Source organism: Gekko japonicus, unplaced genomic scaffold (genome assembly GCF_001447785.1).
Source record: "Gekko japonicus isolate JY-2015 unplaced genomic scaffold, Gekko_japonicus_V1.1 scaffold1415, whole genome shotgun sequence".
NCBI lineage: Eukaryota > Metazoa > Chordata > Lepidosauria > Squamata > Gekkonidae > Gekko > Gekko japonicus.
Window position 1 is genome coordinate 174,340 of NW_015176013.1, and position 26,934 is coordinate 201,273.

At 47.2% G+C, this 26,934-nt stretch overlaps 1 protein-coding gene across 1 annotated transcript; it reads left to right on the top strand.

Annotated features, from left to right (window-relative positions):
* ENDOV (endonuclease V) lies at window positions 1–26,934 on the top strand. The gene is made up of 9 exons (XM_015426547.1): window positions 1–120; window positions 2,334–2,505; window positions 4,344–4,478; window positions 5,399–5,438; window positions 5,694–5,806; window positions 6,862–6,930; window positions 10,138–10,266; window positions 24,771–24,844; window positions 26,775–26,934. Exons 1-9 carry the CDS (start codon window positions 56–58, stop codon window positions 26,803–26,805), a joined length of 828 nt encoding a protein of 275 aa, XP_015282033.1. The 5' UTR covers window positions 1–55; the 3' UTR covers window positions 26,806–26,934.

Genomic DNA, 26,934 nt, shown 5'->3' on the forward strand with positions numbered 1-26,934 from the left:
GGGAGGATGAAACTGCCGATGGCAGTGCAGGAAACCGAACAGTAGGAGCGACGCAATGGCTACCGCGACAGCAGTGGCGGCGCAGCTACCAAAGGATGAGACGCTACGCTGCTGGGAGCGGTAAAGTAAAAGGTCACCCCAAAGCGGGGAATACGAAGAAAGAAGTGCCGCGGCGCAGGCACTTCCTGTCGCTGTGGACCCTGGGACTTGTGTTGCTTTTGAGGCTGTTCTAGCGGCTTTTCTTTCTGTTCGCCCATCTCCTGGGACGGGTCTTCCTGTTGCTTAGAGCGCTTAAAGGCTGCAGCCGTATTTGTGAATGGACCACGGCTTGCTTCCGAGTACACCTAGGAACGGGTTGCCAGGGCTGCTAACTCACGTCTCTCTAGTCAGTCACGACTCACGAATACGACGTCATTGCATGCCGATTACAAATATGATACTAACACAAAGTTCATAGCAAATGCCGTCATACTTCCGCAATCTTTTCTCAATGACACACACGACTGCTCACACTTCGGTCTTGCATGTATATCCTTCCGTTTGCAATGGATCGAAGGCATTACCACCCTCAGTACGGGGGGGGGAGGGGAGCGAAAGCTTGAGAATCGGGATCCAATTAAGTTCCTCACATGAGAAAAAAAATATCCTCCCTTGCCTTAAAGAATGAAGTCTAGTGCGATTATAAACATGACTACGTTAAGAAGTGGCTCCCACTGAGTCCTAGAAAATGGGTTTGGGATTGCAAACTTAATATCTCCCTGCTACACAACAATGAGCATCATTCTAGTGTCCCCTTTTATAAGTGGTCAAGCTTGTTAATGTAAAGTTTACAGATTTGCATAAAGCTCCGGATGGCTTACCTTGCTTGACCTTTCCAAGAAGTGTTTGATACTGGTGTGTTTGAGCTGTTATGCATGTTAATAGTATGCAAAGCTTACGCCCCTCATATTGATGGGCAATCTGAATTTAGCATAGTCCTCCAAATGCTGATTGGAATGAATGAAAAGTCTTTGCAATTGGGGTTGCCAGTTTAACCTTGGGAAATTGCCAGAGAGTTAGGGGCAGTTTGGGGAAGGAGCTCATTGGGGCTGTGATGCAGTAGTATCAACCATCCATTTCTTCGAGGGGAAGAGATCCCTGTGTTTTGAAGATGAGCTCTAATTGTGGGAGCACTCCAGGCCCCAACTTGAAGTTGGTGAGGCTATTTGCAGTGCCAGTGAGGCATGAGGGAGAGCTTTGAGAAGTGAATCCAAGTAGGATGGCCCTCATAATAAAAGGTGTGGATTTATGATTAAAAGAGGAAGGGCTTGTTTATGGAAACTGGGCTATATATCTTGTGAAACTATCTTATGCTGAGTCAGATCACATGCAGCTCAGGATTGTCTATTCTGGCCAGTAGTGGCTCTCTGGGGCAGAGAAAGGTCTTTCACAACACCTGCTACCCAAGATTCTTTGAACTGAGGATGCCAGGTGTGGAAGCCACTTTGTTTTTTAAGGCTCCTTTTCCAATGAACAAGACTGCCAAGTTTTCAGGGAGGTGGAAGAAGGAGGCGATTGATACGAGAAGTAGTCTTGGCCTGTTTTATCAAGCTTTGAAAATGTTTTCAGGCTTGAGTAATGAGCTTTAAACATAACATGACTATCCAGTAAGATAAGGTTCAGACAATCTAAAAGCTAACATGAGCCCCAGTAACAGTAAAAATCTAATCAGATTTTACTTAATAATTTCCTAGTATGAAATAGATAAAAGGCTTGTATGCAGGGGGTGGGTGTTCTTCTCACTTTTAGAAGATTGAACCCATGCAGCTGTCTGTAATGAATAAAGAAACTGACTCGCTGCTTCAAATTTTGGTTCCCGAACCTCCTCTTATTTTTGCTACAATACGGGGATTGGGCCATTCTGTATGCAAAGTAGCTGTCACTGAACCACTTGGACATGGGAAACAATCAAACCACAATGCACATGCACAAACCATTTTACCATCTTGCTAATTCAATCCCAGCTAGAGGAACAACAATAAATTCCCTGCATAAGCTTTCTGGGCCCATGGAGGTCTTCTTACTAAAGACAGATAATACAAGGACTTTTTTTAAAAAAATAAAGGACTGAAAGTTGTATGATAGAAACTTCATAGCCTTTGTTGCATGCCAGCATGCAGCTCTTTTGCCTCTTTGTCCTATTTGATCAAACAGGTTTTTGAAGCACAATTTCTTTAGCAGAGGCAACAGTGGGATGAGTACATACACAGCATTCTGGTTAAAAACAAACTCGCTTGCATGTCCCCAGCTCTGTTCTTAGCCATGAAATAAACTACTTCTATTGCATTCCCTAGGGATCAGGCCCAGCTGAAGGCAGATGTGATTGAGCAAGATACAGAGGAATGGCAAAGCAATCCCTCCTTTTCTGGGCTGGAAAGAGTTGGAGGGGTGGACCTGTCTTACGTCAAAGGAGAGGACACGAGTGCCTGTGCTTCACTGGTAGTACTCAGCTACCCAGACCTTGAGGTAGCCGTCTTGGGACTGGAATATTCTTCTCTTGGATAGTGTTGAGGCAGAGCCATAGCCAGAAAATGTTGGTTGGTGGGGTGTGGGGAAATCCGGGGGGGGGGAGCCCCAGCTGTACCTGCTGCTCCTCTTGCAGCAGAAGCAGCAGCAGCTCTGGCTCTGCTACAACCTCTAGTCCTCCTCTAGTCCAGTAGTCCTTTCGATTGGAGAGACTCGATTCGGGGCTGCTTTTCTGTGTAACCTGGGGAGAGGGGGTTATCTCTGACTCTCTCTCTCTTGCATTTTGCAATTTTATTTTATTTTTTGCAATTTGATTTGATTTGATTTTTTTGCATTTTAAAAAACCTATTTATTTTTTGTCCTGGAAAAAAGAAAATGAGGCTGAAGCTTACCTGACTGTGCCCGGGGTCATTTTGGAAACCCCACGTGAATCTTTCACTTTTTAATTTTTTTAAAAAAATTCTTGTCCAACAGTTCAGGGCATAACCAAGGATCTCTGGGAACTGGTGAGCTGCTGGGAAGGTTGGCATAGATAGGGGAATGAAAACTCCAAAGATCTTAGCAGCTGTCTTGAAATATTAAAGTACCTGGCAACAGAAGATACTTGTTTACATAGCAGAGCTGAAGGTAAAATGGTAGCAGTGAGTCTGGAATAAAACAGCAGGATGTTTGTGATAAAGTGGTTAGGATTCACTCTGGATTAAGTAGATTATGGCTATAAATTCTGCCTTCTGTTTACAAGGGATACATGCCTGTTTCCTATAATGACTCTTCATCAGGTTGATATTCCCCAAGAGGTTGCATTTTCAAACGTTTGCAAGTACCTGCACAATTCCATCTGTCTCATTTTATAAGAACTCCCAAAATCTGGGGTTATAGGTTTGTTTGTCTTGCTTTGCCGTGAATTAGAGTTAACAGCAATTTTACCCCGGAAAGTTTTTCTTCACAGATTTTAAATTTGTTCAAAAATAAGGTCTGTAGGTGCCTGGAAGGAACTCCATCAGAAGGATGAGGATTAAACAATTAATGTTCACTGCTCTTTCTAAAGCTAAACCTTTGGAACCCCCCAAATACAACTTGTTGTTTCACCTTGCCAAACGGAACACCTTATGTGTTTTAAATGAGCTGGCAAATGTTGTTAAGTTCAAAAATAAATCAATTTTTGAGGAGATTTCTCTCAATAATTTCTTTTTGTTTAGCATTCTGCAAGTGAATGCAACTTTTGTTTGGTTTTCATTTCTTCCAGTAATTAAAGCTGAAACATTTAAGGTTGAAAAATGGGCACCATTCCATGCTGCTTTAGCTGCAAAAAACACAGAATGTGGTCTGTTCTCTGATATATTTTATGGTCTCCAGATGGTCTCCAGAAACTGGTGGCAGATTCCTGAGACTGATGGGACAAGCTGAGCAGGAAGGAGTTAGGCTTCTTTTCAGCTCTGAGACTTGGTGGGTAAGGAAGTGCCTAGACAACAGGCTGTCAAACAAAGGGCTGAGCTCCCCCAGCTTGCTAGCCCGGATGACCGTGCTGGCATATGGTAGGATCCCACACAGTATTTCCATGTGTGAGAGGATTTCTACCCACAGAGTGCACCTTTATGTCCTCCCCTCACCTGCTGTGGGCAAAATGTCCCCCCAGTGCTGTTCCTAAGGGTCCTCTGTCCCACAAGAGCAGCATTTGGGGTGCCGTGGGAGAGGGGAGGCGGAGAAAGGTGGGCAGAAATGGTTCCGCATGCAGAAACATTCTGTTAGACCCAAGCCATTGTGCTTTTTTTCTTAACAGAACTTGTTGTTATCCCGAACAGAGAAATCACTCATCCTACATTCTCCTTCCACCTCAGGTGCTGTATGAAGATTGCCGCATGGTGGTGGTTGATGCCCCCTACGTGGCAGGCTTCCTGGCTTTCCGAGAAGCCCCTTTCCTTGTGGAGGCTGTGCGACGGCTGGAGGAACGCCAGCCTGGCCTCAGGCCTCAGGTGTGATGTTTTCTATTCCTTTAATGGGGAGTTATTTGCTGCCAAGGACGTCTGTCTGTAAATTATGCCTTTCCCAGTTACTCTGGGCCCAAGGCCAGGATCTGTTTTACAGGAGTGTTAGGCAGGCTGCCAACTTGACAGAGCATTTGCAGCAGCATGAAAATTGTTGCTTTTGGAGATGAGCGATCCAACAGCCAGATGCCTCTGTCATCAGTAACGGTCTGTGTGCTTGCAGTGTCAGTCAGTGTAGTTTTGCAGGGATGCTTTCCAGGGAAGCAAAGCATGTGCAGAACACCATGGTGCAGACTCTTATCTCAGAACTTGACTGAAGGGGTCCACATGGTCTCAAAGATGAGGGACCTGGAGATACCCAGAGATGCTATTACAGTTCCCTTTCACAAAAGATAAGGCTGAAAGGAGGTAATACTAGAAATGGAGGGTCCAAACCTCAGACCTCTCCCTTATCCTTTTCCCCCTCATAAATGTTGTCATCAGGAAGTGAAGGGTGTTCACCCGAGGCCCAAAGACATATTTCTGTTTCACAGACATTCTTGTTTAATTCATTTATGTATACATCACATTTTTCTCCCTGAGACCCAAAGCGGCTTATCACATCATTCTCCTCTCCTCTACCTTATCCTTGCAACAACCACCCTGTGAGGGGGTTAGGCTCAGAGAGACAAGGGCACCTGGCAAGCTTCCACGGCAGAGCCGGGATTTGAACTGGCATCTCCTGGGTCCCAGATCAACCCTCTCACCACTACACCAGACCAGTACGTGGTCTCACATCTTTCTGCCATTGGGAAAAGAGCTTTTGTCTCCTTGTACGTGTACATCTGCATGCATAAATATTCCATCCTTTAAAAAGTCTCCCAGCATGCTTCATCTCTTGCTTTTGTGTCCTTCTGTGACTTTGGTAGGTCCTCCTTGCAGATGGAAACGGCATCCTGCATCATAGAGGTAAGGGCTCCTGAACAATCATCTCGACGCAGTCGGGTTTCTTTGCTTAGTTTCTAATCCTGCCTGAGAGCTCTGGAGACATCAGCCTGGGGAATCACCAGACTTGCTTCTCTCTGGTGGAGCTGAGAGCACTTCCAGCCTGTTTCCCTTCTCCTCTAGACACTTATAGCTCTCATTTCTTCACAAACAGACCCTGGATTTTCTCCTGGCTGCTTTTCTTCTACCTCATCTTTTGCACACTTCTTCCCTTGGCAGGGTTTGGCATTGCCTGCCATCTTGGTGTGCTCACCGGTCTGCCTTGTATTGGTGTGGCTAAAAATCTCCTGCAGGTTGATGGACTAGCCAACAATGAGCTGCATAAGGAACAAGTAAGTCTGGAATGGGAATGTGGATTCCACATTGTGAATTGTGCTACGGAGTAGAGGGAGCTGCTGTTTGTTGTTTTTCACCTCATGGAGCCTTGTAGTTACAGGAGAAGTGGTAGGATGAACGTCTGTGTGTGTGTGTGTGAACAACTGCAGTTCCAGCCATTTCCAGCAGGAGAGATCTATTGAAAGTCAAAGTGATGGTAGTGTCGGCATTTATTTATTTATTTTAGCACGTTTTTACCTTGCCTTTCCTCCAAGGAGCTCAGGGCAGCATACATCATTCTTCTCCCTTTTATCCTCACAGCAACCCTGTGAGGTGGGTTAGGCTAAAACAGAGTGACTGGCCTAAGGCCATCCAGCAAGCGTCATAGCAGAGTGGGGTCTTGAATCCTAGATCCCAGGATGGCACTCTAGCTATTACACCAAGCTGGCTTAGGGTTGGGGAGGTGCTCATGGGCGGCTTCATACACTGAGCAATGTGTATTGCCCACCATATAGTCCTGACTTCCTGGCACAGGTACCTATATCACGTGTACGCAATTCTTACATGCACCAATTACTTTTTTGCATGCAAGTATAAAGCAGTTTACATATGCATGTTAAAAATGCAACCTGACAAGTGGCTCTTGAATGAGAAGTTGTACTTTTCTGCAGGGAGCGAGACCTACAAATGAGACTCCAAATCCGGCCACTTGGGTCCCAGACTCTTTATTCAGTGATTGCTGCACTGAGCACCAGAACTGAAATGCCTGACTTGCAGGAGTAGATTGGCTGTTTAACTTATTGGGAAAGTTCCTGGAGGGCTGCTGGTGGCCAGGAGCAAGCTGAGCCAAATGGCCCTTGCTGTGTTCCCAACAGCATAGGGTCTGCGCAACTTGGACCTCAGCCATGGCAATAATGGAAACGGGTGTACTCAGCTTACTCCTGGGTTTTTTAATGACCAAGTCCACCCCTGCATGCTATTGTGATCCCAATCTTTCCCATCAAGAGTAGTTGTAGGAAGGCTAATCCAAGTACCGTCACTCATCATGTCACATCTATTTCTTGCATCCCAGATCCAGGACCTGCAGGCAGGAGGAGACACATTCCCACTATTAAGTATTTCAGGGAGAATCCTGGGCATGGTAAGCAGGCCATCTACTTATCGCAGGGGCATTCGGTGGAGATTTTGGGGAGCTCACAATGAAGCTAATGGGCAGTAGATTCAGGATGGACAAAAGGAAGTTCTACTTTACTCAATGAGTGATTAAAATACGGAATTCACTGGCAGAGAATGTAATGATAGCCTCAAGCATAGAGGGCTTTAAAAGATGTTTGAGGGGGTTTCCGGTCTTGGTGATCGCCATAGCAGTCGCTTTCCCCCGGACCTCCTGGAGAAGCTTGCCAGCGCCCACGGCTGGGAGGGGGCATGATCATCCGTGCCACCCCAGGAGCCTGAGTGAAGGGCTCCAAGCCATGGGGCACTAGAGAGCCCCCCTCCAGCAAGATAAACCGGTGAGGGGGGCTACTCCAAGCCCCGACGGTCCCGCTATGGAATGTCCTGTATGGGAACAAAATCAGCACACCGGAGCAAGCGTTTGGTGATCAAGCGATTTCAGACACAAGCGAACAATCATTGAAAATGTGAGTTTAAGTACAAGCGAGAACAACGAAAAACTGCACGGCCTTCCCGAAAGAAAATGAGGGGGGGAGGGGACTCTCCTCCGCTAAGAACGGTTTACAGGCTATTTTAAGACAGAAAGGGGGGGCACTACAAAAAGCAAATGGATTAAAATAAAGAGACTGTAAGAGCTTACTGTGTGATATAAGAACTTCCAGAGACTTTGACAAACTTTTAATAAAAGTAAACAACTCTCAAACATGGCGCCGCCTGTGACGGACCAGAGAGACAAACAAGCGAAAACAAAGCTTCTTCCTGGAAGTTCCAGCCCTGTGAGTTCTGTCCCTAGACAGGACTCAACTGCAGAACTCCAAAGGTTGTTGTCGAAAGCACTTTGCCCCCTACTGGAGAAAATTACGGCAATTGACAATAAACTTGATACACAACAAGCATAAATGGCTGCGAATACACAGAAAATTGAAAAAACAGAGCAAGAACTTAAAGAGATTGATACCAACTCAAAAAGATGAATAAAAAACTACAGGCATTGGGGGGGAAATGCCAAATCGAAGAGTCTCGAGTATTACAGCTGCAAATGGAAAGGGCAAGCTGTGTTGAGACTTCAAGGTGTCCAAGAAGAGAAAGGAGAGAATCTGAGACAGATTGTTGGCGATGTATTAGCTCCCTTGGCAGAGATGACATCGGATCAACTTCAAAGTGAAATTGATGCAGTCCATAGATTGTATACAGAATTTATCAGAAAGAATAATCTGCCAGGGAAAGTTGCAATAAGATTCTCCCGAAGAAAAGTGAGAGATCAACTATTGAAAGCATCTAATGGAGTGACCTTGAAGATAAAAGACAAAGACAGGAGTACTGAAAGACATTCCCTTTGAGATAAGAAGGAAAAGAAGGAAATACAGAGACTTGGTTTAATTTCTACAAAAGCACAATGTCTGCTACAGATGGCTAACACCCGAGGGATTAATCTTCAGATATGCAAGTGGAAAAGAAAGGATTGACTCTGTTGAAAAGGCTTGCGAGTTTTTGCATCAACACAGCAGCCCAGCAGGAGAAGGTGCAACTGATGCTGCCAAAGAAAGCGAAGAAGAAGGAGAGGCTGGATCTTCCGAAGAAGACTCTGACTCTAAATTGGAGGCTGCTGCCCCCAAACAAAGCTATCAATTGAGACACAGAAAGGGAAAAAAATAGATTGTTAATCTACTCTGGAGTATCTAAAACAAGTATATTGTATATCTTTTTACAGTCTTTTTATGAAACCAGAATTGTTGATGAATATCTAAATATTTAAATAGATGATCATTTTCAACGAAAGTTAACGTGTTTAAGCTTAAAGGTAATTTTGCAAATGTATGTATGATCACCATCTCTTGGGTTTTTAGTGGGTTTTCTTTACTTTCTCCCTTATAGTTTCCCTTTCCTAATTTTCTGTTTGTAGTTATTAGAAAAGTAATTAAAAAATCCCTTTTGGGGAGCAAAAAAAAAAAGATGTTTGAGGCAAGAAACCTCTGAATAGCAGTGCCTGGAGACAACATCAGGGGAAGGCCTCAGCCTCTATGCCCTGTTGTTGGCCCTCCAGAGGAACGGGTTGGCCACTGCATTTGACTGGATGCTAGGCTAGATGGACCATTGGTCAGATCTAGCAGAGCTCTTCTTATGTTAAGTGAGAAGAGTAAGAAGCAGAGAGCCACTGCCAAATATATAAGCCCAAAGGGGAGTAGATATTTATTGTTCCTATATTGTACTCCATCCTTTGTTAGCTGCCAGTGAGCTTTCATCTGGGATCCACTTTCAGCAGAGAGCATTCCCACACGGTCATGAGATCGTGCTGCCACTTTGAGTAGAATGGATGCCGTACGAACTTGTCCTGGCCTCCTGAATACAAAGGAAGAAGCATTTCTCTGTGACTTTAGAAAGGTTGACGTCTCAAAGACTTGTAGAGTGCACCACTCTTAGGAAGAAAGGGGTCTGGAGATGCACTTTAGAACCGTCAGCGTTCACTAGGGAATATTTTGGCACACGTTCTTGGATTTGAAGGGCGCTTGGACTCATGCAGTCACCAGCACGTACTTGAGGTCCACTTTTGTCACAGCAGTCACTGATATCGAACTGTGTGGGGATGTCCCTCTAGAAGCAGTCCCAAGAACAGTAGTTTTGATTCTGCAGCAACTATCTGGCACACCCATTCAGTCCCACCACATTCTTGGCACTTACATAGCCCCCCTCCTCCACCACTGCTACCATCAGTCTTCTACAACCTCTGAAGCCACCAGCTCTGCTGCTGCTGCTCTCAGTTGTGCTGTTTCCCACATTCCTCTTCAACCTTTAGTATGCATGGGTGCTTGCAGAAAAGCAAAAGTTCCCTTCAGTTCCCTCCCTATTGCCTTGAGTCCTTGTCTCCCTCTCTGCAAGCTAGCCTGAATTTTTACCTCTTCCTGGGGCCACTATATGTGCATGCATCCCTAAAGGAACGCGGAAGAGGAGGTCATGAGAGATGGAAAGCCAAGAGAAGACAAGTGTGTTACCCCTAACATAGTGGCCCTTCTAAAGTGGCACACCTGCATCTCTGATATTACTTGTATAATGGTGTTGATGAAGCCAAAGACCTGGTCTTTATGTTCTTGCTAACCCACCACTCTTGATCGCACCATCTCTTTGGGTTGTCCTGTGGCAATATAATTTATACTTTGAATATTCCTTACCTTTATAGGCCCTGCGCAGCTACACCAAGAGCACAAAACCTGTGTACATCTCCGTGGGTCACAAGATGAGTCTTCAGTCAGCCGTCCGCCTTGTCCACTCCTGCTGCAAGTACCGGGTTCCTGAGCCCATCCGTCAGGTGCATACTGGTTCTGCAGTTAGAAATGCATTATTGACAGCTTCAGCCTAGGGGCTAAGTGATCCAAAAATAAGACAGACCTTGCTGAGTTAGACCAAGGTCAGTCTAATGCAGCATACTGCTTCTAACAGCAGCCAGCCAGATGCATCTGGAGTCTCCATGAAAGTGACAGGTCGCCCTGGCTCTTTGTCCTGTTGATCTGGCAGTCGGAGCTTCTGTGTGTGGAGTCTCCATTTAGCATTGTAGCCTATCCTCTGTAAATTTGTGTAATCCATTTTAAAGCCCTTCATACCAGTAGCTAGCTATCACTGTATCTTGTGGTAGTAAATTCCGCTGCATTAACAATGTGTTGTGTAAAGAGAGACTTCATCTGTCTCTAGTCTACATGACAGTCTGTGAAGCATTTCTCAATATCCACAGAATTAGGGACTGGGAAGGGAGGATCTGGATTGCCTGGTCACAACCCGGAGAACCAGCCTGTCTCTTTTCTAACCCGATGGCTATAAAAAAGAGCAAGAGTCCTGTAGCACCTTAAAGAGTAACAAAATACGTGGCAGGCGATGAGCTTTTGTGAGTCACTGCTCACTCCTTCAGAAGAAGTGGCTATGGAAGAGGGTGCCGTTTTTCTTGCCTAGTGCTGTCACCTCACTTCCCTTCCAGCAGGTCTATGGCTGTACACTCCTGTGTAATTGCAAAGGAGGAGGATGGCTGCAATCAGACAGCTCCTTGAAGAGGCTGAAGGAAAAGTAGTGGAAGACAATCATGAGATGTTAAAGAGCTGGAATTCTGGGGGGCTGTGAATGACTGTTTTCCTATGCCGAGAGGAAGAATGACAGTGCTTGGGGGAGGAGGGCCAGTGGTTGTGGGGCCCTGCTGGGGTGGTCTGGAGATTTCAGGCAGAATGTGATGGGACCTTGTTATCCTGATTACTCTATTATCAATATTGGGGAATATGAGATATTATAAAATAGCAATAGGCAATAAGGGAACAAACACCTGTATATACAGAGGTCCCGCTTCTTCCAAAGATACCAGAAATAGACACGGAGGCTGGCTTCAGTATAAAAATGGTTTCCTTTTACTGGAGATTCTTCACAAACAAACAATACACAAGCACACACACACACAGTTACACAGCTTCTAAGAAAATTAGATAGACAATCAAGAGACATTCACATGAGCAGGAGATCGTGGGGGGGCAATATTTACCTGTCCTGATGAGATGATGCGTCCCAGTGGAAAAATAGAGGAGACTAATAAGAAATGAGAATTATGATTTGAAATGGAAATCATGCTCTGATCTGGCAGAAGCACATGGAAGACTCTGGCTGCAGTCCAACAGGCAGGGTGGGTTTCAGGATAGCAAGAGCTAAAAGGCTAAAGAGCTAGAGAGGATGTATAGAGGGTGAAGAGAGAGGGAGCATGTTGCTGGGTGCCCACTTTTGTATGGGGGATCTGGGGGGAGGGCTTTGCTGGCCACTTCCCTTGAGACCACTCTTTGGTGGTCCATTCCAAAAGTCACGTCTGCAATGGGAAAAGGGACTTAAGAATTTGAGAATCCGAGGAAGGATTGTAGCTGGCAGCGGGTGCGGGGGGCCTCCCACCCCAGTACATCCCGGACCTTCCCCAGGTACATTTCCATCCCCTTCTCCGAAATCCTATACCCCAAAAAGTCAATGGCTGTTTGGTGGAACTCGCGTTTGGACAACTTAGCAAACAGTTTGTGCTTGTGTAACGTCTGGAGTACTTCTCTCACCAATTTCACGTGTGAGGGTAAATCGGGGGATTACAGCAAGATATCATCTAAATAGACCAGGCCCCTTTGAACAGATGTTTGTGTAACACCTCGTTGATCAAGTTCATGAAAACTCCCAGAGTGCCCTGGAGACCGAATGGCATCACCCTATATTCGAATTGGCCCATGGGGGGTATTAAAGGCAGTCTTGTGCTCATCCCCCTCTTTAATGCGCACTCAGAAGTAGGCATCTCGGAGGTCTAGTTTGGAAAAGATTTTCCCTTTTGATGCCTCGGCCAACAAGTCTTTAATGAGTGGCATGGGGTAAGCATTGGTAGCTGACACCGCATTCAAACTTCGATAGTCAGTGCACAACCGCAACCCCCCGTCCTCCTTTTTCTGGAATAGCACCGGAGCAGCAAACGGGGAGGAAGCTGGTCTGATGAACCCTCTGGCTAAATTCTTGTCAATAAATTTACGGAGCTCATCCTTCTCGGCCGGGCCCATCACATAAATCCGGCCCTTGGGTAACTTATGCCCTGGCAATAGCTCAATGCTACAGTCTGAATGTCTATGGGGTGGGAGTTCGTCTGCTTCTTCTTCTTCAAACACCCTAGCCAAGTCTCAATACTCGGGGGAATGGAAACCAATTCTTCTTGTGCTAGGCATGCCCGAGGGGTTTCAGGCTCAGGTTTGGGGCCCCACTGTGGGTCTCAGGTGTGCGTTTTACACCGCGGGGAGATTAATAGTACTTTCCCCTCATCCCAAAGAATGTAGGGATCATGGCCATGTAGCCAGGGGCTTCCCAGCATTAGAGGGAATGCGCTGACGCGGTGATCTTCCCAGTGATCTCCTGCCCCTAATCGTAGCAGCACAGTCTCGAATTGACATGGTTCCTTAATTGAGGATCCATCAATTTGGGTGAATATTAAAGGTTCCGGCAACCGCACCACCGTGGCTTCTAGTCCGGAGACCAGGGATCGATTAATAAGGTCCCTCCCATACCCCGAGTCATTGAGACCTCTTACTCTGATATGGGTCCCCATGTTCGGATTCAAGAGAGTCACAGTCACGAAAAAAAGGGAGGGTAGCTGCTCACCACATTAGGCGCCTCCGGGATCAGGCCCTGCTGCTCCGTGCCACATACAGCAGCCCCTGCCCGTTTCCCGCTGGCTCGATGTCCTCCTCCTCACTGGTGTAGTCCTCGACTTCGGGCAGGGCCACCTGGAGAGCCTTGGCAAATTTTGGCTTGCCCGACGGTTTCTTCACTGGAGTCCCCCCGCGTGTCTTGTGCGGCTCGGGTTTCCCCTGGCCCGATCCACTGCAGTCAGCGGCGAAGTGGCCATGCTCCCCACACCTGAGGTACAACCCCTGCTTTAAGTGTTGGTCTCGGAGCGTTTCGGGTGGTCTCACCGGTTTCCCCTTCTGCGTCTGGACCAGGGTTTTTTCCCCTCCAATCGCTGCGATATCCAAGCACAAGGTGTTCAGGTGGCCTTCCGCGCTCTCCGCCTCCTGCATCCACGCCAAAAGCGATACTGGGTCCACGGAGCGGAGGACTGTTTCACGGATTTTGGGGTTCAGCCCTACACGGTACAGTTCAGCCAGGACTTGGTCCAGTCAATTATGGATCTTGGTGGCGTGGAGTTTAAATCTGGAGGAATATTCCCTCACCGAGTGCTTGCCTTGTTTCAGGGTGCAGAGAAATGTTCTGACCTTCGGGCCGGCGTTCCGGTCCTCGAACTGGGCACGCAACGCCCACATAAAAGCTTCCACACTAATAAACTCTGGCCCCTGTGAGTTGTGAAGACCCACATACCACATTGCCTGGATTACCATTTCCGAGATGGCCAGGATCACCTCCTTGAAGTCTTGCACCATTTGGTGTTGAGCCCGTTCCACCTCTACAATCCGCTCGGCCAGACCGAGGTCTTCCTCCTCTGGAGACCGGCATCTGCTGCGCTCTTTCATGCGTCCCGTCACCCATGCTCGTGTTGCAGCTTCCGATGTCGCCCCGTAGAAACATGACTCGCCCATCAGCCCGGCATCAAACTGGCTGTCTCTCCAAGGGCCCTTGGTAAGGACATAGGTCTCCTCCATCGAATCCAGGTTAAACTGCCCCCAACATAATGCCCCGGGTTGGTACAGCTGACCTCCCAGCTGCCGTGAGCCCCTCGGTGTCAAAAAGATGTGGGCTGATGCCGACTTCGGGATAGTTGTCACCGGTACCTCAGACTGGGTAGTAGGGGTCTCCCCCCCCCATCGTTGTGGGTACGGTTTTGTCCTCTTCCTTGCTCATCTTGACGTAAGAGATGCGAACAATAAGGACGATAGGATTCCTAACAGAATGTCAGGACCCACAGCCAAACAACAGAGCACACTTCCAAGAAAGGTTTTGCTTTATTGTCAGTACTATGGTTGCAGTAACATGGTCACTGCTAGGAATGACCAGCAAGGAACAAGCATACAATGATATAGAAAATTCAAGAGGTCCCCCCCCATCTGTGGGCCAATCACCCCTTTTCCTGCGGGCGCGAAAGAGTAACCGATGACCCAAACGATCCCAGGCTGAGAAACGAAACTAGTCTCACGGTTAATTAGAGTGGAGACACTACACAGGCAGGAGTACAAGGTCAGAGATAACAAGGGGAGAAGCGAGAGGGAAGGAATGTGGCACCAACTTGTACACAGGTCAGGCAGGCGAACTCTAGGCCCATAAACAATATGGCAGCATAGCTGACAGTTGAATTCTAACTGAACTTGTGACAGAGACACCTCAAGGGTCGTGATGACTCATCAGCTAGCACCTATTATGTTCTTTGTCTCAGGGCTGCAGAACCAGTTCCTGGAATGGATGAGGAAGGCCAAGTCCTTTGTCAAGCGGAAGGCGGGAAAGGGTCTTTTGTGCCTTCGATGTAGAGAAGGTGGTGGTGGGGTTTGCCAGTGTGATGAAGAAGGACTTCTTTAATGGCGTTGGGAGTCCTTAATTTAAACAGCAATGGCAGATGGCTGTTTTGGAGTGTTTCATGTGTCTAGGGATACACCTGGAACGGGGCAACCTAGGGAACCATGGGCACATCATCTCAGGCTTTTGCTGGCACGTGTCTGGCATCACAATCTGGTCACATTACATCAGAGTCTCTTTTGCACATTTTATACACAGTTCATTTATGTCCATAAAAGTGCACACAGCTCCTTGCTGGGCAACAACCTGGAGGAGATCACCTAGCTCCAGTAGGCGTGCTAATATAGGCAGGGTGAGCATAGGCTGGGGAAGCACTAAGTTACTTCTAGGGGGGGCTCTGGCACCTCTGCTACAAGGGCAGGATTGTCAGTAGTATCCGGAGGAACATCCGTTGTTTTTTCTAAGAGTTAAACATGCATCTGGTGTCCTACTCACCTTTCACGTCCTACTGACCTTTCATGTCCTACTGACTTTGATTTAATGGCATTGCCTAGACAACTCCTTTTCTCTATCATGTTTGTATTCCATGTTTTTTCCCCCATAGGGCTCACAGATAATACCATGTGACCCTTGCCAACTCAGTTAAGAGCCTCAGGGTTATACTGGACCCAGCATGATTGCTGGAGAAGCAAGTGAATGCAGTTGCAAAAAACGCTGTCTTCCAACTCAGCCTTGCCCGAAAGATGCTCACTAACCTTGATACGGCTGATCTGGCCACCTGGATCCATGCCACGATGACACTGAGACGACACTACTGTAATGCGCTGTACAGTGGCCTCCCCCCTCAAAATCGATTTGGGAACTCTAATCCGCGCAGAATGCTGCTGCTCAGCTGTTATAGGGAGCTAGATGGAGCGTGCATATTTCTCTGCTGGCTGCCCATCAGTTGCTAGGCTCATGTTAAAGTATTGGCCATCACATATAAAGCCCTACATGGCCTTGGACCCTCATCTCTGTGACACCCCCCCCCCTGCAATGCTCCATCGTGACAGCTTGGCTCATCTGAGTAGGGCCTTCTGCAGGTACGAACCTGCAAGCAGGCAAAATCAAAACTGCCCTGTACAGGTGCCTTCTCCATTGTGGCCCCCACCCTGTGGAACGGGCTGCCTGAGGGAGGCCAGGAAGGCTCCAGGCTTTCCAAAAACTATGCAGAACTGAACTGTTCAGGAGGCAGCAGGGTAGCACGGTAGAAAACTATTCACACAGTTACTGGAATAAACTGTTAGGGACTGTGATCTATACTACTGTGTATAGTTTGCTGTAACCTGCATCCCACTGTGTAGTTTTGCATCATTTAATGCATCATGTTAACACTTTGCTTTGCTTCAGTTCTGTTTTTTATGTGTCTGGTAGGTTCTACAACCCAAATCCTATTTTGTTGTTTATTTAAATGTCCCATCCCTGTGAGAAAGGCAGACTTTAAATACTGTCTATAAATATAAATAGATATTTTATCTTCGCGACTACCTTGTGAGTCAGATGGAGTTACTAGCTGGAGAGGCCCCATAGCTGAGTGGGGCCTTCAGGTCCAGCCGGCCTACCACACCAGTGTCTCCTCCTGCTCGCCAAGTACACCGCATGCAATTTAAACAACGGTCTATCTCAATTGCTAGAAATTGTTCTTAAGTTGCTTCCATCAAGTTCTGTTTCCTTTTAGCAGCTTACTCTAATACACTGATTTAAAAAATGAGGTGCCCACTTCCTGAGGGATGATTCATTTTCACAAGAACATTGGCTAGTTAAGATTCTTCCACTGGCAGAAGTTATCTCAGCAAGTGCATGTTCTTCCTTAATTACTAAGCTGTCTCTCTCAGCCTGCATCTAAGCATAGGTATCATCTCTCCATCTATCACACTCCTGCATCAACAGGACCAACAGTTGTTTACTGAGAAAACTACGTGTTGATGTATAAGCTTCCCCAGGCAAGGACCTCATATGAGCTGTATTCATTGAGTGCAAGATGCCACTATGTGAGATCACTATGGGTGCAGCCTTCCACTGAATAAACATGTCCATCAGTAAGTCCCCAAAGACAGAGATCTGGGAGCAATTGCCCAGCCCTATTCCTCACAGAGCCTCTTTCTTCCTGGGCTTCACCCCACTTTCAGTGCATAGAAGTACTTTGCCAGCGGCAGTCCCAGTGAGAGCCTTTGTCCTGCTGACTCTTTAATGGCAAGCCAGCTCCTGCATTGACTGCAGTGCTGATCTCTTGAGTATTTTCAGAACCCTGCAAGAGGCTGCAGAGGCTGCCAACCTGGGATGCAGCCAGAAGGTGGCAGCACTAGACCACACACCTGCACCTTGAGGCACAATGAGAGCTCTGCCATGTAGCGGCTGGACGGCCTGCGGCCTTGAAGGGCGCTACTGTGCCTTTAATAACTGAAAAAACAGGGAGAAGTTCCAGAGCAGCGGCTTCTTGGCTGACTGTAGCACTAGCTGGGACATGACTGAGCAATTGTGTCCGTGCCCCATCAGCCCTGCCTTATTTGCCAGCGTCACCCTGAAGACTAGACTGATTATGAGCTGGAGAATGAGAATCTACTTGGATATGCCTCTGTTGCTTTCAGGGTGCCAGTTCACCTTAAGGGACAGCATGCAGCACATTCCAATCCCCTTCTGTCCCCCAGCTTGGGGGCTGCAGCCTCTTGCTGTGCCCAGAAGGGTCCTGCTGATGCGAGGCAGAGCTGAAGTGTGAACTCCTTGCACAAGCTAGTGGCAGGAAAAGGCAGATTGGTCTGAAGCAAGCCCAAGAGTGAGAAAATCAGAGCTGACCTTGCTGTGGTCTCAGTGGCAGCATCACCATGCCCATCCTATTGGTAGACTTATTACAAATCAGAGAGTGCAAAAAATTGTTTGCCCTCCCAGTCCTGGACCCTAAGCCCCTTATAGCCCTTCCAAAGAACACTGCTCTAAATATCTGAAATGATAGCCAGGTTTCCCCACCCCACCCCATATAGGGATGGTTCACATACGCACATTCATCACAATGACTGCGGCACTAATGAATTAGCCCTAACAGATCACAGCAAGCGAGAGAGAGAGAGAGAGAGAGCTTCCATGTCCCCTTGCACTCCCTTGGCCGTACTAGTTTTCAGCGGAACCAGCTCACCCTTCCCGCTGTGAGTCACCACGTGTTTAGTAATGAAGTGACACACCTGCACTTGTGAACCAGGCTGCAGGGAAGCTCCCTCTGACACAAATTAGGAGCCCTCCTCTGTTCTGCTGTTTCCCTTTGATTGCTGCAGCACGCCTCGTCTGCTCTAGCAGGCTGCTTTTTTCCACCACCCTCACTAATATCTAGTCCCCTGTGCAAAAGGGGAGCTCGGGTGGAATCCTTGGGCCACAGTCCGATGCTTATCAGCCCCCAGAATAAGCAGCTGCTCACCTTTCTCTGTGTCGTGGCAGAACCACCCTACCCTGGCTGGCATCCCCACCACAGTCATCCTAATGTGCCCAGATCTCTTCCCCAAATACTCCTTCCATAACCTCCATCACTAATGCTGCTGCCAGTCCAGTCCAAAAATAGATGGAATCTGGGGGAGGGGATTATTAAGGCAACAGGATCCATCTTATTGATTAGCCTCTTGGTTTAATAAACTGGGTTAAGCTGACTCTTAGCACAGCGTTAGGAGCGAAGACTGACGAGTCATTTGCAGTCTAAGAGGACTTTTTGCTCTGCATCCAGTCAGCTTGTTTCTGAGGACTTTCTCTCCTCCTTCCTCAGTTAAGGAAAATTGCAAGCCGCTCTTGTTGCAGCACATAATATGTTTCTTGAGAAAACTACATATGGAATGTCCTAGGACTTATTGATATATACTGGGATGTACCAAAATTTTCAAAGCCTCCTCTTGTCAAAGTAGCAAAGTTATCTGTCAGTTGGGTTTAGGAAATGAATCAACTCCACTGGCAGCATCCCCCCCCCCCAAATAGGAATTGATATATATTTTTTGCCATCAGATCACAGCTGACTGTGTGGTCTCCCATTCCAGTACTAATCTGGGCTGACCCTGCTTAGCTTCCAAGTCGGACAAGATCAGGCTAGCCTGGGTTATCCATGTCAGGGCAGGAATTGATTACTGGTATCTATTTCCTCAGTGGGCTTTAAAAAAAACACCTTTCACTGCAGAGTATAATACAACTTACTTGCTTGAGCCATCTGGATTCTTTAGAATCACTAAGCATATTTCTTTGCCCTGCAAAGCTGGTATGGAGCCATACTGACTCCTTCTCCTTGCTGCTAGAGGCACTTTATAATCTAAAAGACAGAGCCTAATTTTGATTATGGGAGATGGATGTAGAATAAAGATTATGAAAATCTATCACAGTGAGACAGAATCTTGTTTTAAAGGCAAAATACAGACATGCAAAACTGGCAAGGGGTGTGATATCTTTTGCTGGCCCACCTTCTGTTGTAGAAGTATGTCAGCCTCAGGCTACATGGAGTCCTCACTTGCCATAATAAAGAGTAGGTAACAAGGGAGTTTGCATCCGACAGCAACAGATAAAAGCCCCCATCCAATCTCTAATATAATAGCATGTAAACTGCATTTTACACAAGATCTGTTTATATCCCACCCTATCTTATCTATCCTTTCCCCTCTTTGTGATTTTGTCCTATGCTCAAAAATATTGCAGCAACCAAAATAGTGAAACTGTCACTAATAGAATGTTCACAAACTATTCAGTTTCTGTGAGGAAAGTGAAAAATCAGTTTGTCTGGGGAAACAGGAACTGGACAAACTTTGCTGGGTAAATATGGCAGCTGAGGACTGCAAATCCGAGTGGCAATTGGTCCCAGCAGTTTGAAAAGTAAGAATCATTAAGCCAAAAATGGCTGAGGGAAAGGGGCAGCATTACCAGTGGACTGAGAATCAAGTATTGGAGAGAAGGAAAAGAGGTTGAGACTGAAGCCACTGGAAGGCAGAGGAGAATGTGATGCAAGGAAAAGGCACTGCAGTACTGAGCTATTGGAAGCTACTGAGCACTTCGCATTGTGCCTAAAGGTGGGAGAATCAGTAGGAAGGAATATTTCCTTAAGAAAGGTGGACTGTAAAATAAATAAATGGAGAAGGTGGGGGTGAGACAGAATGCAGGTCCAGCAGAGAGAGGAACATTAGCTGAAGCTTTGGAGACTAGGAAATTGTAGGCCAAGGAGCCAGGGGAGCAGAGTTGCCAGATCCCAAGAGAGCTCTAGAACTTGTAAGAGTTGCCTAGGGAATTCTAGTTTCAAGTCCAGTAGCACCTCAGAGACCAACAAGTTTTTTGGATTATGAGCTGTCAAGAGTCAGATCTCCCTTTGTCAGATGGGGGATTCTGCCAGGCATGGCTTTGTGATGAGAAGAGACACACCTTGCAACAGTCTCCCTGTTGTGCCACTCTTGGGTATGTCCTGAGAGGAACTGGGACAGGGGACTGATTTGAATCAGTCCAGCCATTCTTTGGCTGCCGTTTCCATTGTGTCCGCATGACAGTGAATTGCTGCCTCTGCCTATCTGTGAGCTTCTCTCTCAAAGCCATTTGTTTAGCTGCAGTGATGTTGCAGAGAACATTAGTGAGGAACTCAACTGCAGAGGGAGAAGATTAAAGATTTTTCCTTTCAGCACTTCCTGACAGAACTGGCAAACTAGTTTTGCTTCAGGCTCTATACGTGGGGTTTGGATCCAGAGGGGATTAGGGACTTGTGAGGTGAGGGAGAAAAGCAGCCTCAGAAGTGCCTGGAGGATGGGAAAGCACATCTGCCCTACCAGCAAATGGGGCTGCTGAGGGCTCAGTGTGACCAAGGAGACAGTCAAGATGGGAGACGGCTTGTGAGAGGAATGGCTGGGTGGTGTCAGGAGCAATGAGGGCTGGATTTCACACAGTCATTATCTCTAAAAATGGACAAACTCTCAAAAGAATTCTGCAGAATAGTGCACTTATTGGATAGGGGCGGCCAGTGCCGGATTTACGCATAAGCTAAATAAGCTACAGCTTAGGGCCTCGCAATCTGCTGGGGCCTCGAATAAAAACACAATATAAAAAATGATTTCAAATATTAAAAAGGCATATATATTTTAAATTTTTCTGAGACCACCTGATGTAATTTAAAACAGTAGGGGGGCTCTGGGTTTTGTATAGCTTAGGGCCTCAGCAAGTCTAAATCCGGCCCTGGGGGCGGCCTTTTCCTCTGTTGTTGGTGGGAGACCTGGAAGGATTCTGAAAGTGGATATTTACTAGATCTCATACCTTGGGCTGTGCTCAGAGGCCTCCATGCCTTATGAAGGCTATGCCATGCAGACTGAGCCCTCCCTGCTGCCACCATGCAGTCATCTGGGGCTCAATGGTTTTCTGCACTTGTGTGAGCATCATCCTCCGAGCCTCCTCCTGGCTGGACGGTGTAAAATGAGACCCTCCTTGCCTTGCCTTCTCCCTGATAACTCTGAAGGGTTGGCAGGAAGAGTCTGAGATGCACTGCAGCACACAGCAGTAGGCCCTGCTAAGTTCTGGGACATGTCATCAGTGTGCGCCAGGGTCTAGAGCCTTGTGTGAAAGCCTAGCAGAACAAGGACATGTCCCAAACCCACAGAACCCATCACAGAATTCAATGAATGCCCCCACCCAATCCACTGTGCATTCAGCCCAGCCAGAATCCATTACCAAACTGTGGCTTACATATGACCCAATTACTATGATTGATGTCGATGGCATCTGTGGTGGCCACCACTTGTACTTTGGATTCTTATCCATGCTGGTTGCTGAAATCATGTAAGAATTACATAGTTCTGATATCCATCGTAAAAATAGTCACTGACTCAGGGCTCCGTTCCTTGGTCAGTGAAAAAGGCAGTCATCTGTCCACTACTTAAAAAAAAAAAAGCACTGCTAGAGAAGAGTGATGTAGCCATTATTGCCAGGTCTCCAATGTGCCCTGGGCAGGATGATGGAGAGCAATTGCAAAATGTCTGCGTTTTCCTGGGTAATTCATCTGCTCTAGACCCTTTTCATTCTGGCTTCAGGCTGGGTTAGAGGCCAGAGATGGTGCTGATGGCTTTAGTCAATCATCTCTGTTTGAGATGCTCTTTGAGATGCTGTTTGCTCTTACTGGATTTATCACCAGCCTTTTATACTGTGGTGGACCATGCCATCTTTTTGAGGCATTTGGAGGTAGAAGTAAAGATTAAAGGATGTGCCTTGAATTGGTTGAAATCGTTCCTTATGGATGGGACTCAGAGGATTGGATGGCTGTTGAAGACCAGCTGTCACCAGTGTGGGACTTGTCTTGTGAGGTTCCACAGGGCTCAGTCATATTCACCATACTATTTAATCTCTATGTCAAGCCCTTAGGAGAAATCATTTATGGTTTTAGAGTAGGTTGACATCAATATGCTGACAACACCCAGTTCTATGTTTCTTTGTCTAAATCACCTGATGACTTGAGCTACTGCCTGACTGCTGGGGTTAAATGGCCAAGGATGTACAAGTTGAAACTGAATCCCGACAAGACTGAGTTGATGCTGGTTAGGAAAGCTGAGGTCTTTGATGGGGTAACGCAAGCACTCACTCAGTTAGGAGCCTAAGGGTCATAACAGACCCAGAAATATTACTGAAGAAGCAAGTTAATATAGCTGCAAAAATCCTTTCTTCCGTCTTCATTTAGCCTGTAAGATGGCTCCCTGCCTTCACTTTGCCAGTCTGGCCATGTGGATCTATGCCACTGTAACCGCAGGCCTAGACTATGGCAATACAGTCTACAAGAGTGCCTTCAGAAACTCCCAGTTGATATAGAAGACTGCAGCTGGGCTGCTATTTGTGGCTAGATGAAACATGTATATCACATCCATTCTGCAGTCATTCCATTAGTTATATCAGTTGTTGGGTTCAATTCAAGGTGATCATCACCTACAAAACTCTTAATGGCCTTGGATCCACATACCTGCAGGAGCATCCCTCCTACTATGCTCTGCTGCATGAAGGTGCCACACTTCAAACAGATAAGATAAACAGTGGCCTGTACATGTGCATCCTCTGTTGTGGCTCCCATCTTGTGGAACTGCCTGCCTGGAAAGATCAAGGAGGCCCCCACATGTCCATCGTTTTAAAGAATGCACAAAATAGAAATCTTCAGGAGGTCATTTTTTTATATAAAGGTATTAGAACTGTAGTAGAATGGAACAGCTCAGGAAGATGCTTTTATATGGGAATAGGCTTTCAGTCTATTGTAATTGTTTATTTTATGTATCACCTTGCTTATATTGCATTTTTTTCTATCTCTGTAATCCACTTTTTGCATAATGGTATGTCATGCCTTAGATTTTTGGTTGCATTGTTTTCTAGTTTTGTAATCCAATCTTGTTGCATTGTTTATGTTCTCTGGTTGAACTGTTTCTTATATTTTGTAAACTGCCCTGAATCTCAGCAAGAAAGACAAGCCATTAATGAAATCAGTAAATAAATAAAAATTACTCCAACATTTGGCAGTAGTTGGGGGGGGGGGGCAGAGCCATCAAAAAGATTTTGTCCCATTGACGTTGGTCCACCCAGCAATTTTTGTGGCACCTGGGCTGCCCCATAGCACTTTGTCTGCTGAGCTGTTGATGGCAAATGCAAGCTGGGCTGCGAGAGATGGGGTAATATATTTCCCCTGGCTATAGAGCCCTTTATTGCCCTTAAAGAATCAAGGCTGTTGAAAAGGGGTTTTCAGAATCTATATATCTAATAGTGAAGTGGTCCCCTCTGTGTGGATGCTTAAATCTGCACATCGGGGGGACCTGGGGGGGAGGGAGAGGTTTGTGCACACATGGGGCAGTCCCCAGGTGTGCAGAAAAATCTAAAAAAAACCCCAAAATATCGGGGGGATATTTAAATCCCCCCCAAACCGACAGAGCGTTTCCTGCGCATGCGCAGGAAACGCTCTGCAGCAGCCGCCGCGGCCTCGGAGCCAGCCGGCCAGCCGGGCAGGCAGGAGAACAGCGAGGCCCGGGTGGCTGCAGCCTCCTGGGCCTGGTTCGGAGCCGGACGGGGGGGAACAGCCTCTCCGAAAGACGCCACCGCCCCTCGCCCGTTTCCCGGGCCCGCGGCGTTCTCCCGCTAGCCTACCTTTGCCTCCAGCAGCAGCAGCAGCGAGAGCAGCGCCGAGTACAGGAGCTCCAAGGAGCAGCGGCAACGCGTCCCTCCCATCTCGCCGGCCAGGCGCAGAAAGCGAAAGCGGCCGCTCTCCTGCTGCTCAAGTCGAGACCGAAGGGGCGGGCTCAGGGACGGGAAGGGCAAGGGACTCAGCGCCTCGGTCCCGGAACCGCCCGGGGACGCCGAACATGATTCTGAGCATGGGCAGAGAGTGGGGTGGCCCTAGCTTGCTGCTGCTGTTGGGAAGGTCGCGGTGTCGGTTCCCTGTCGTCACGGGACCGGCCAGTACTGCGTCATACACTTTCTTGCTCAAGCTGGCCTACCTCTCAGGGTTGTTGTGAGGGAAGAACGGAGGAGCGGACCTCGCTTCGGAGCCGGGGGGCAGGAAGAGAGCCGAGGGGGGGGGGATGGGAGGTGGAGGAGCTTCCTCCCCCCCCCCCCCGGGAGTATCGCGGGTCTGCCCCTTGTTAATTCTTATGTGCCTCCCACTGAGACAAGACATGAATTTTTCCCTTGGCTTGATTTTCAGTGCTTGGTTTCTGGAAGGTGCAGTCCATAATAGGTAGATGTCAAGGATGTGGTTTTCTGGCTGAATGTTTTGGCCAGTTAAAAGTGTAGTTTGGACTTTTTACCCAGTTCCCTAGATAGAGCTGCAGCACCAGCCGGTCTAAACAAACTGTCTTCTGTTCTCTACCCTGATTCTAGGCAGACATAAGATCCAGGGAATACATCCGGAAGCATGCAGAGGGCACTTCAGCTGCATTATCTCGGCCTGTGAGGTAGGTATGTGGGTGGCTGAATGGTCGTGCGTCCCCTTGAGACAATCTGGGTTTTTTTTAATGCTCTTTGGTAATGGCATTAAAGGGAGAGCCAGGGTAACAAGGTGAAATTACAACAAGGCCCACATAGCCCCCGCGAGTGGCTATTTCTGGCTTAGCCCCATCTCACACAGGGTGTTCTTTGCAAATCATATGACTCGCCCAGGCATGGCAGGATCATTTGACTTGCATTTGCCTTGGGAGACTCACTATTAGTTGAGCCTGAATAAGCCCAAAGGCCAGTTTTGGCAGTGCAGAAATCTGGGAGTCAGAACTATCAGCCCCTGGGGAGCAAGGAGTCCTCAGGGGTCACAGAGAGCTCCGGCAACTCCAGCATTAGTTCTGCCACGTGATCTAGGCTGTCATAAATCTGGAGTTGTCCCAGTAACCTTAGTGGCCTTAAACTCCTAGAAAATGAAACAAGGCTTAGTCATTTAGGGCAACCCCCTCGCCCATTTTAACTTGCAGTCTCAGCTCCCAAGAAACTTGCCAGTTCATTTCTGTTGGCCTTTCAAAGTCCAGATCTGCAATTCAAATATGATGCCAGGCCTTAGGACGGGCATTTGTTTCAAGTTGTTCTTATTCTCCCCTTGCTGTCTTTCCCACCCCATTTGAATATACAGTCAACATTTTGTGTATTGAGTGCCCATAGTCCTGTGGCCACCTCTGTCCATAATTCAGGAAACTCAATAAAAGCCTGTTGGGAGTTCATTCACTCTGTAACTTCTCAGTTGCCTTCAGTTCTTCAGGACTTGAGCCCCTTGGATCAGAGTCTTGGCAGGGGTGTGTAAGTGAGCACAGCCAGTCCCAGCCAAAGCAAAAGGCTCTTAGCATTGACCCAAAAAATAAGATAATGGAAAGGGGATGGGCAGGCAGAGTTCCTCTGCATACCTGGAAAATCAGTATCCTTCTTTGAGAGCTGATATATGAAGGATCCTGCTTTAGTCCAGAGGGTTAGATATCTCTCTGATCTATCCCTCATTCCTCCGTTCAGGACATACTGCTTGCTACCTCAAACAAAGTTTCTCATACCTAGCTATCCCATTCTCCCCCTCCCCATTCTATGCTTTCCAGTAACTCCCACTTCTCAAAGTCTCCTTTGTGTAACAAAGGATATCCCAAAGAGACATCCCTCTTACTTCTGGGACCCAGAAGCTACATTTCCATATGGACAAATATGCACTTTTTAAACAGCATACTCTAAAAAACTATTGCACCTAATGAGTGTGGTAGTATCTAATGTTGTACATGCAACATATATGTGTAGCAGAATGGGTGTTTATGAGGGAAGCAAACCGGAACCAGTTAAGGTGCATGAACTATTCACTGTAATTTAAGTTTATCAGACCTTTCCACTCTGCAAAGGCCTTCTGTGCATTCATGACTCACAAGAGACATGCAAGGTGAGTTTCTGCCCTGCCTCATGAAGGTTTCCCAATCTATGTGCCCATCCCAGCCACCCACACAACAAAGAAGAACAATCACAAACCAGCGGGAACCACTGTTCCCCCTAAGCTGAGTTAGTGTGAGCCAGCTCACAGTTTTTAGCCTCCGGCTCACACATCTTTGTCTTTGCTCAGGAAGGATGGCTCCAGAGCAAACTAACTGATGCAGCAGCCAAATCGCTCACTCACAACTTTAGTGCCAGTAGCTCAGAAAGTAGAATTTTTGCTAAGAAGACTCCACAGCTTAGAGGGAACATTGGCGGGAACTGAGCAGACTCGAAGACTGCCTTATAATATCTTTGTCGAGATACCGAAAATGTTACTCAAACAGGCTAATTAATTGGTTAACAGCAAGTCTGTTGATGAGCTTTAAAAAAAAAAAAAAACCTTTTAATTCGTTGACAGCCCTAGAAATTTCCTTGCTCTTTTTTTCTCCACCTCTCTAGGATGAGTGAAGATGCAGACTCTGAACAATGATGTGGCATCAGGAACATTCAACAAGATCTTTTAGTCCAGATGAGTCGCAGCCCACCCTCCTGGACAGCTTTCTACGGCCACTGTCACCCGTGGGGAAAATGCAAGTGAGCATGAGGGAGTATTTGAGGG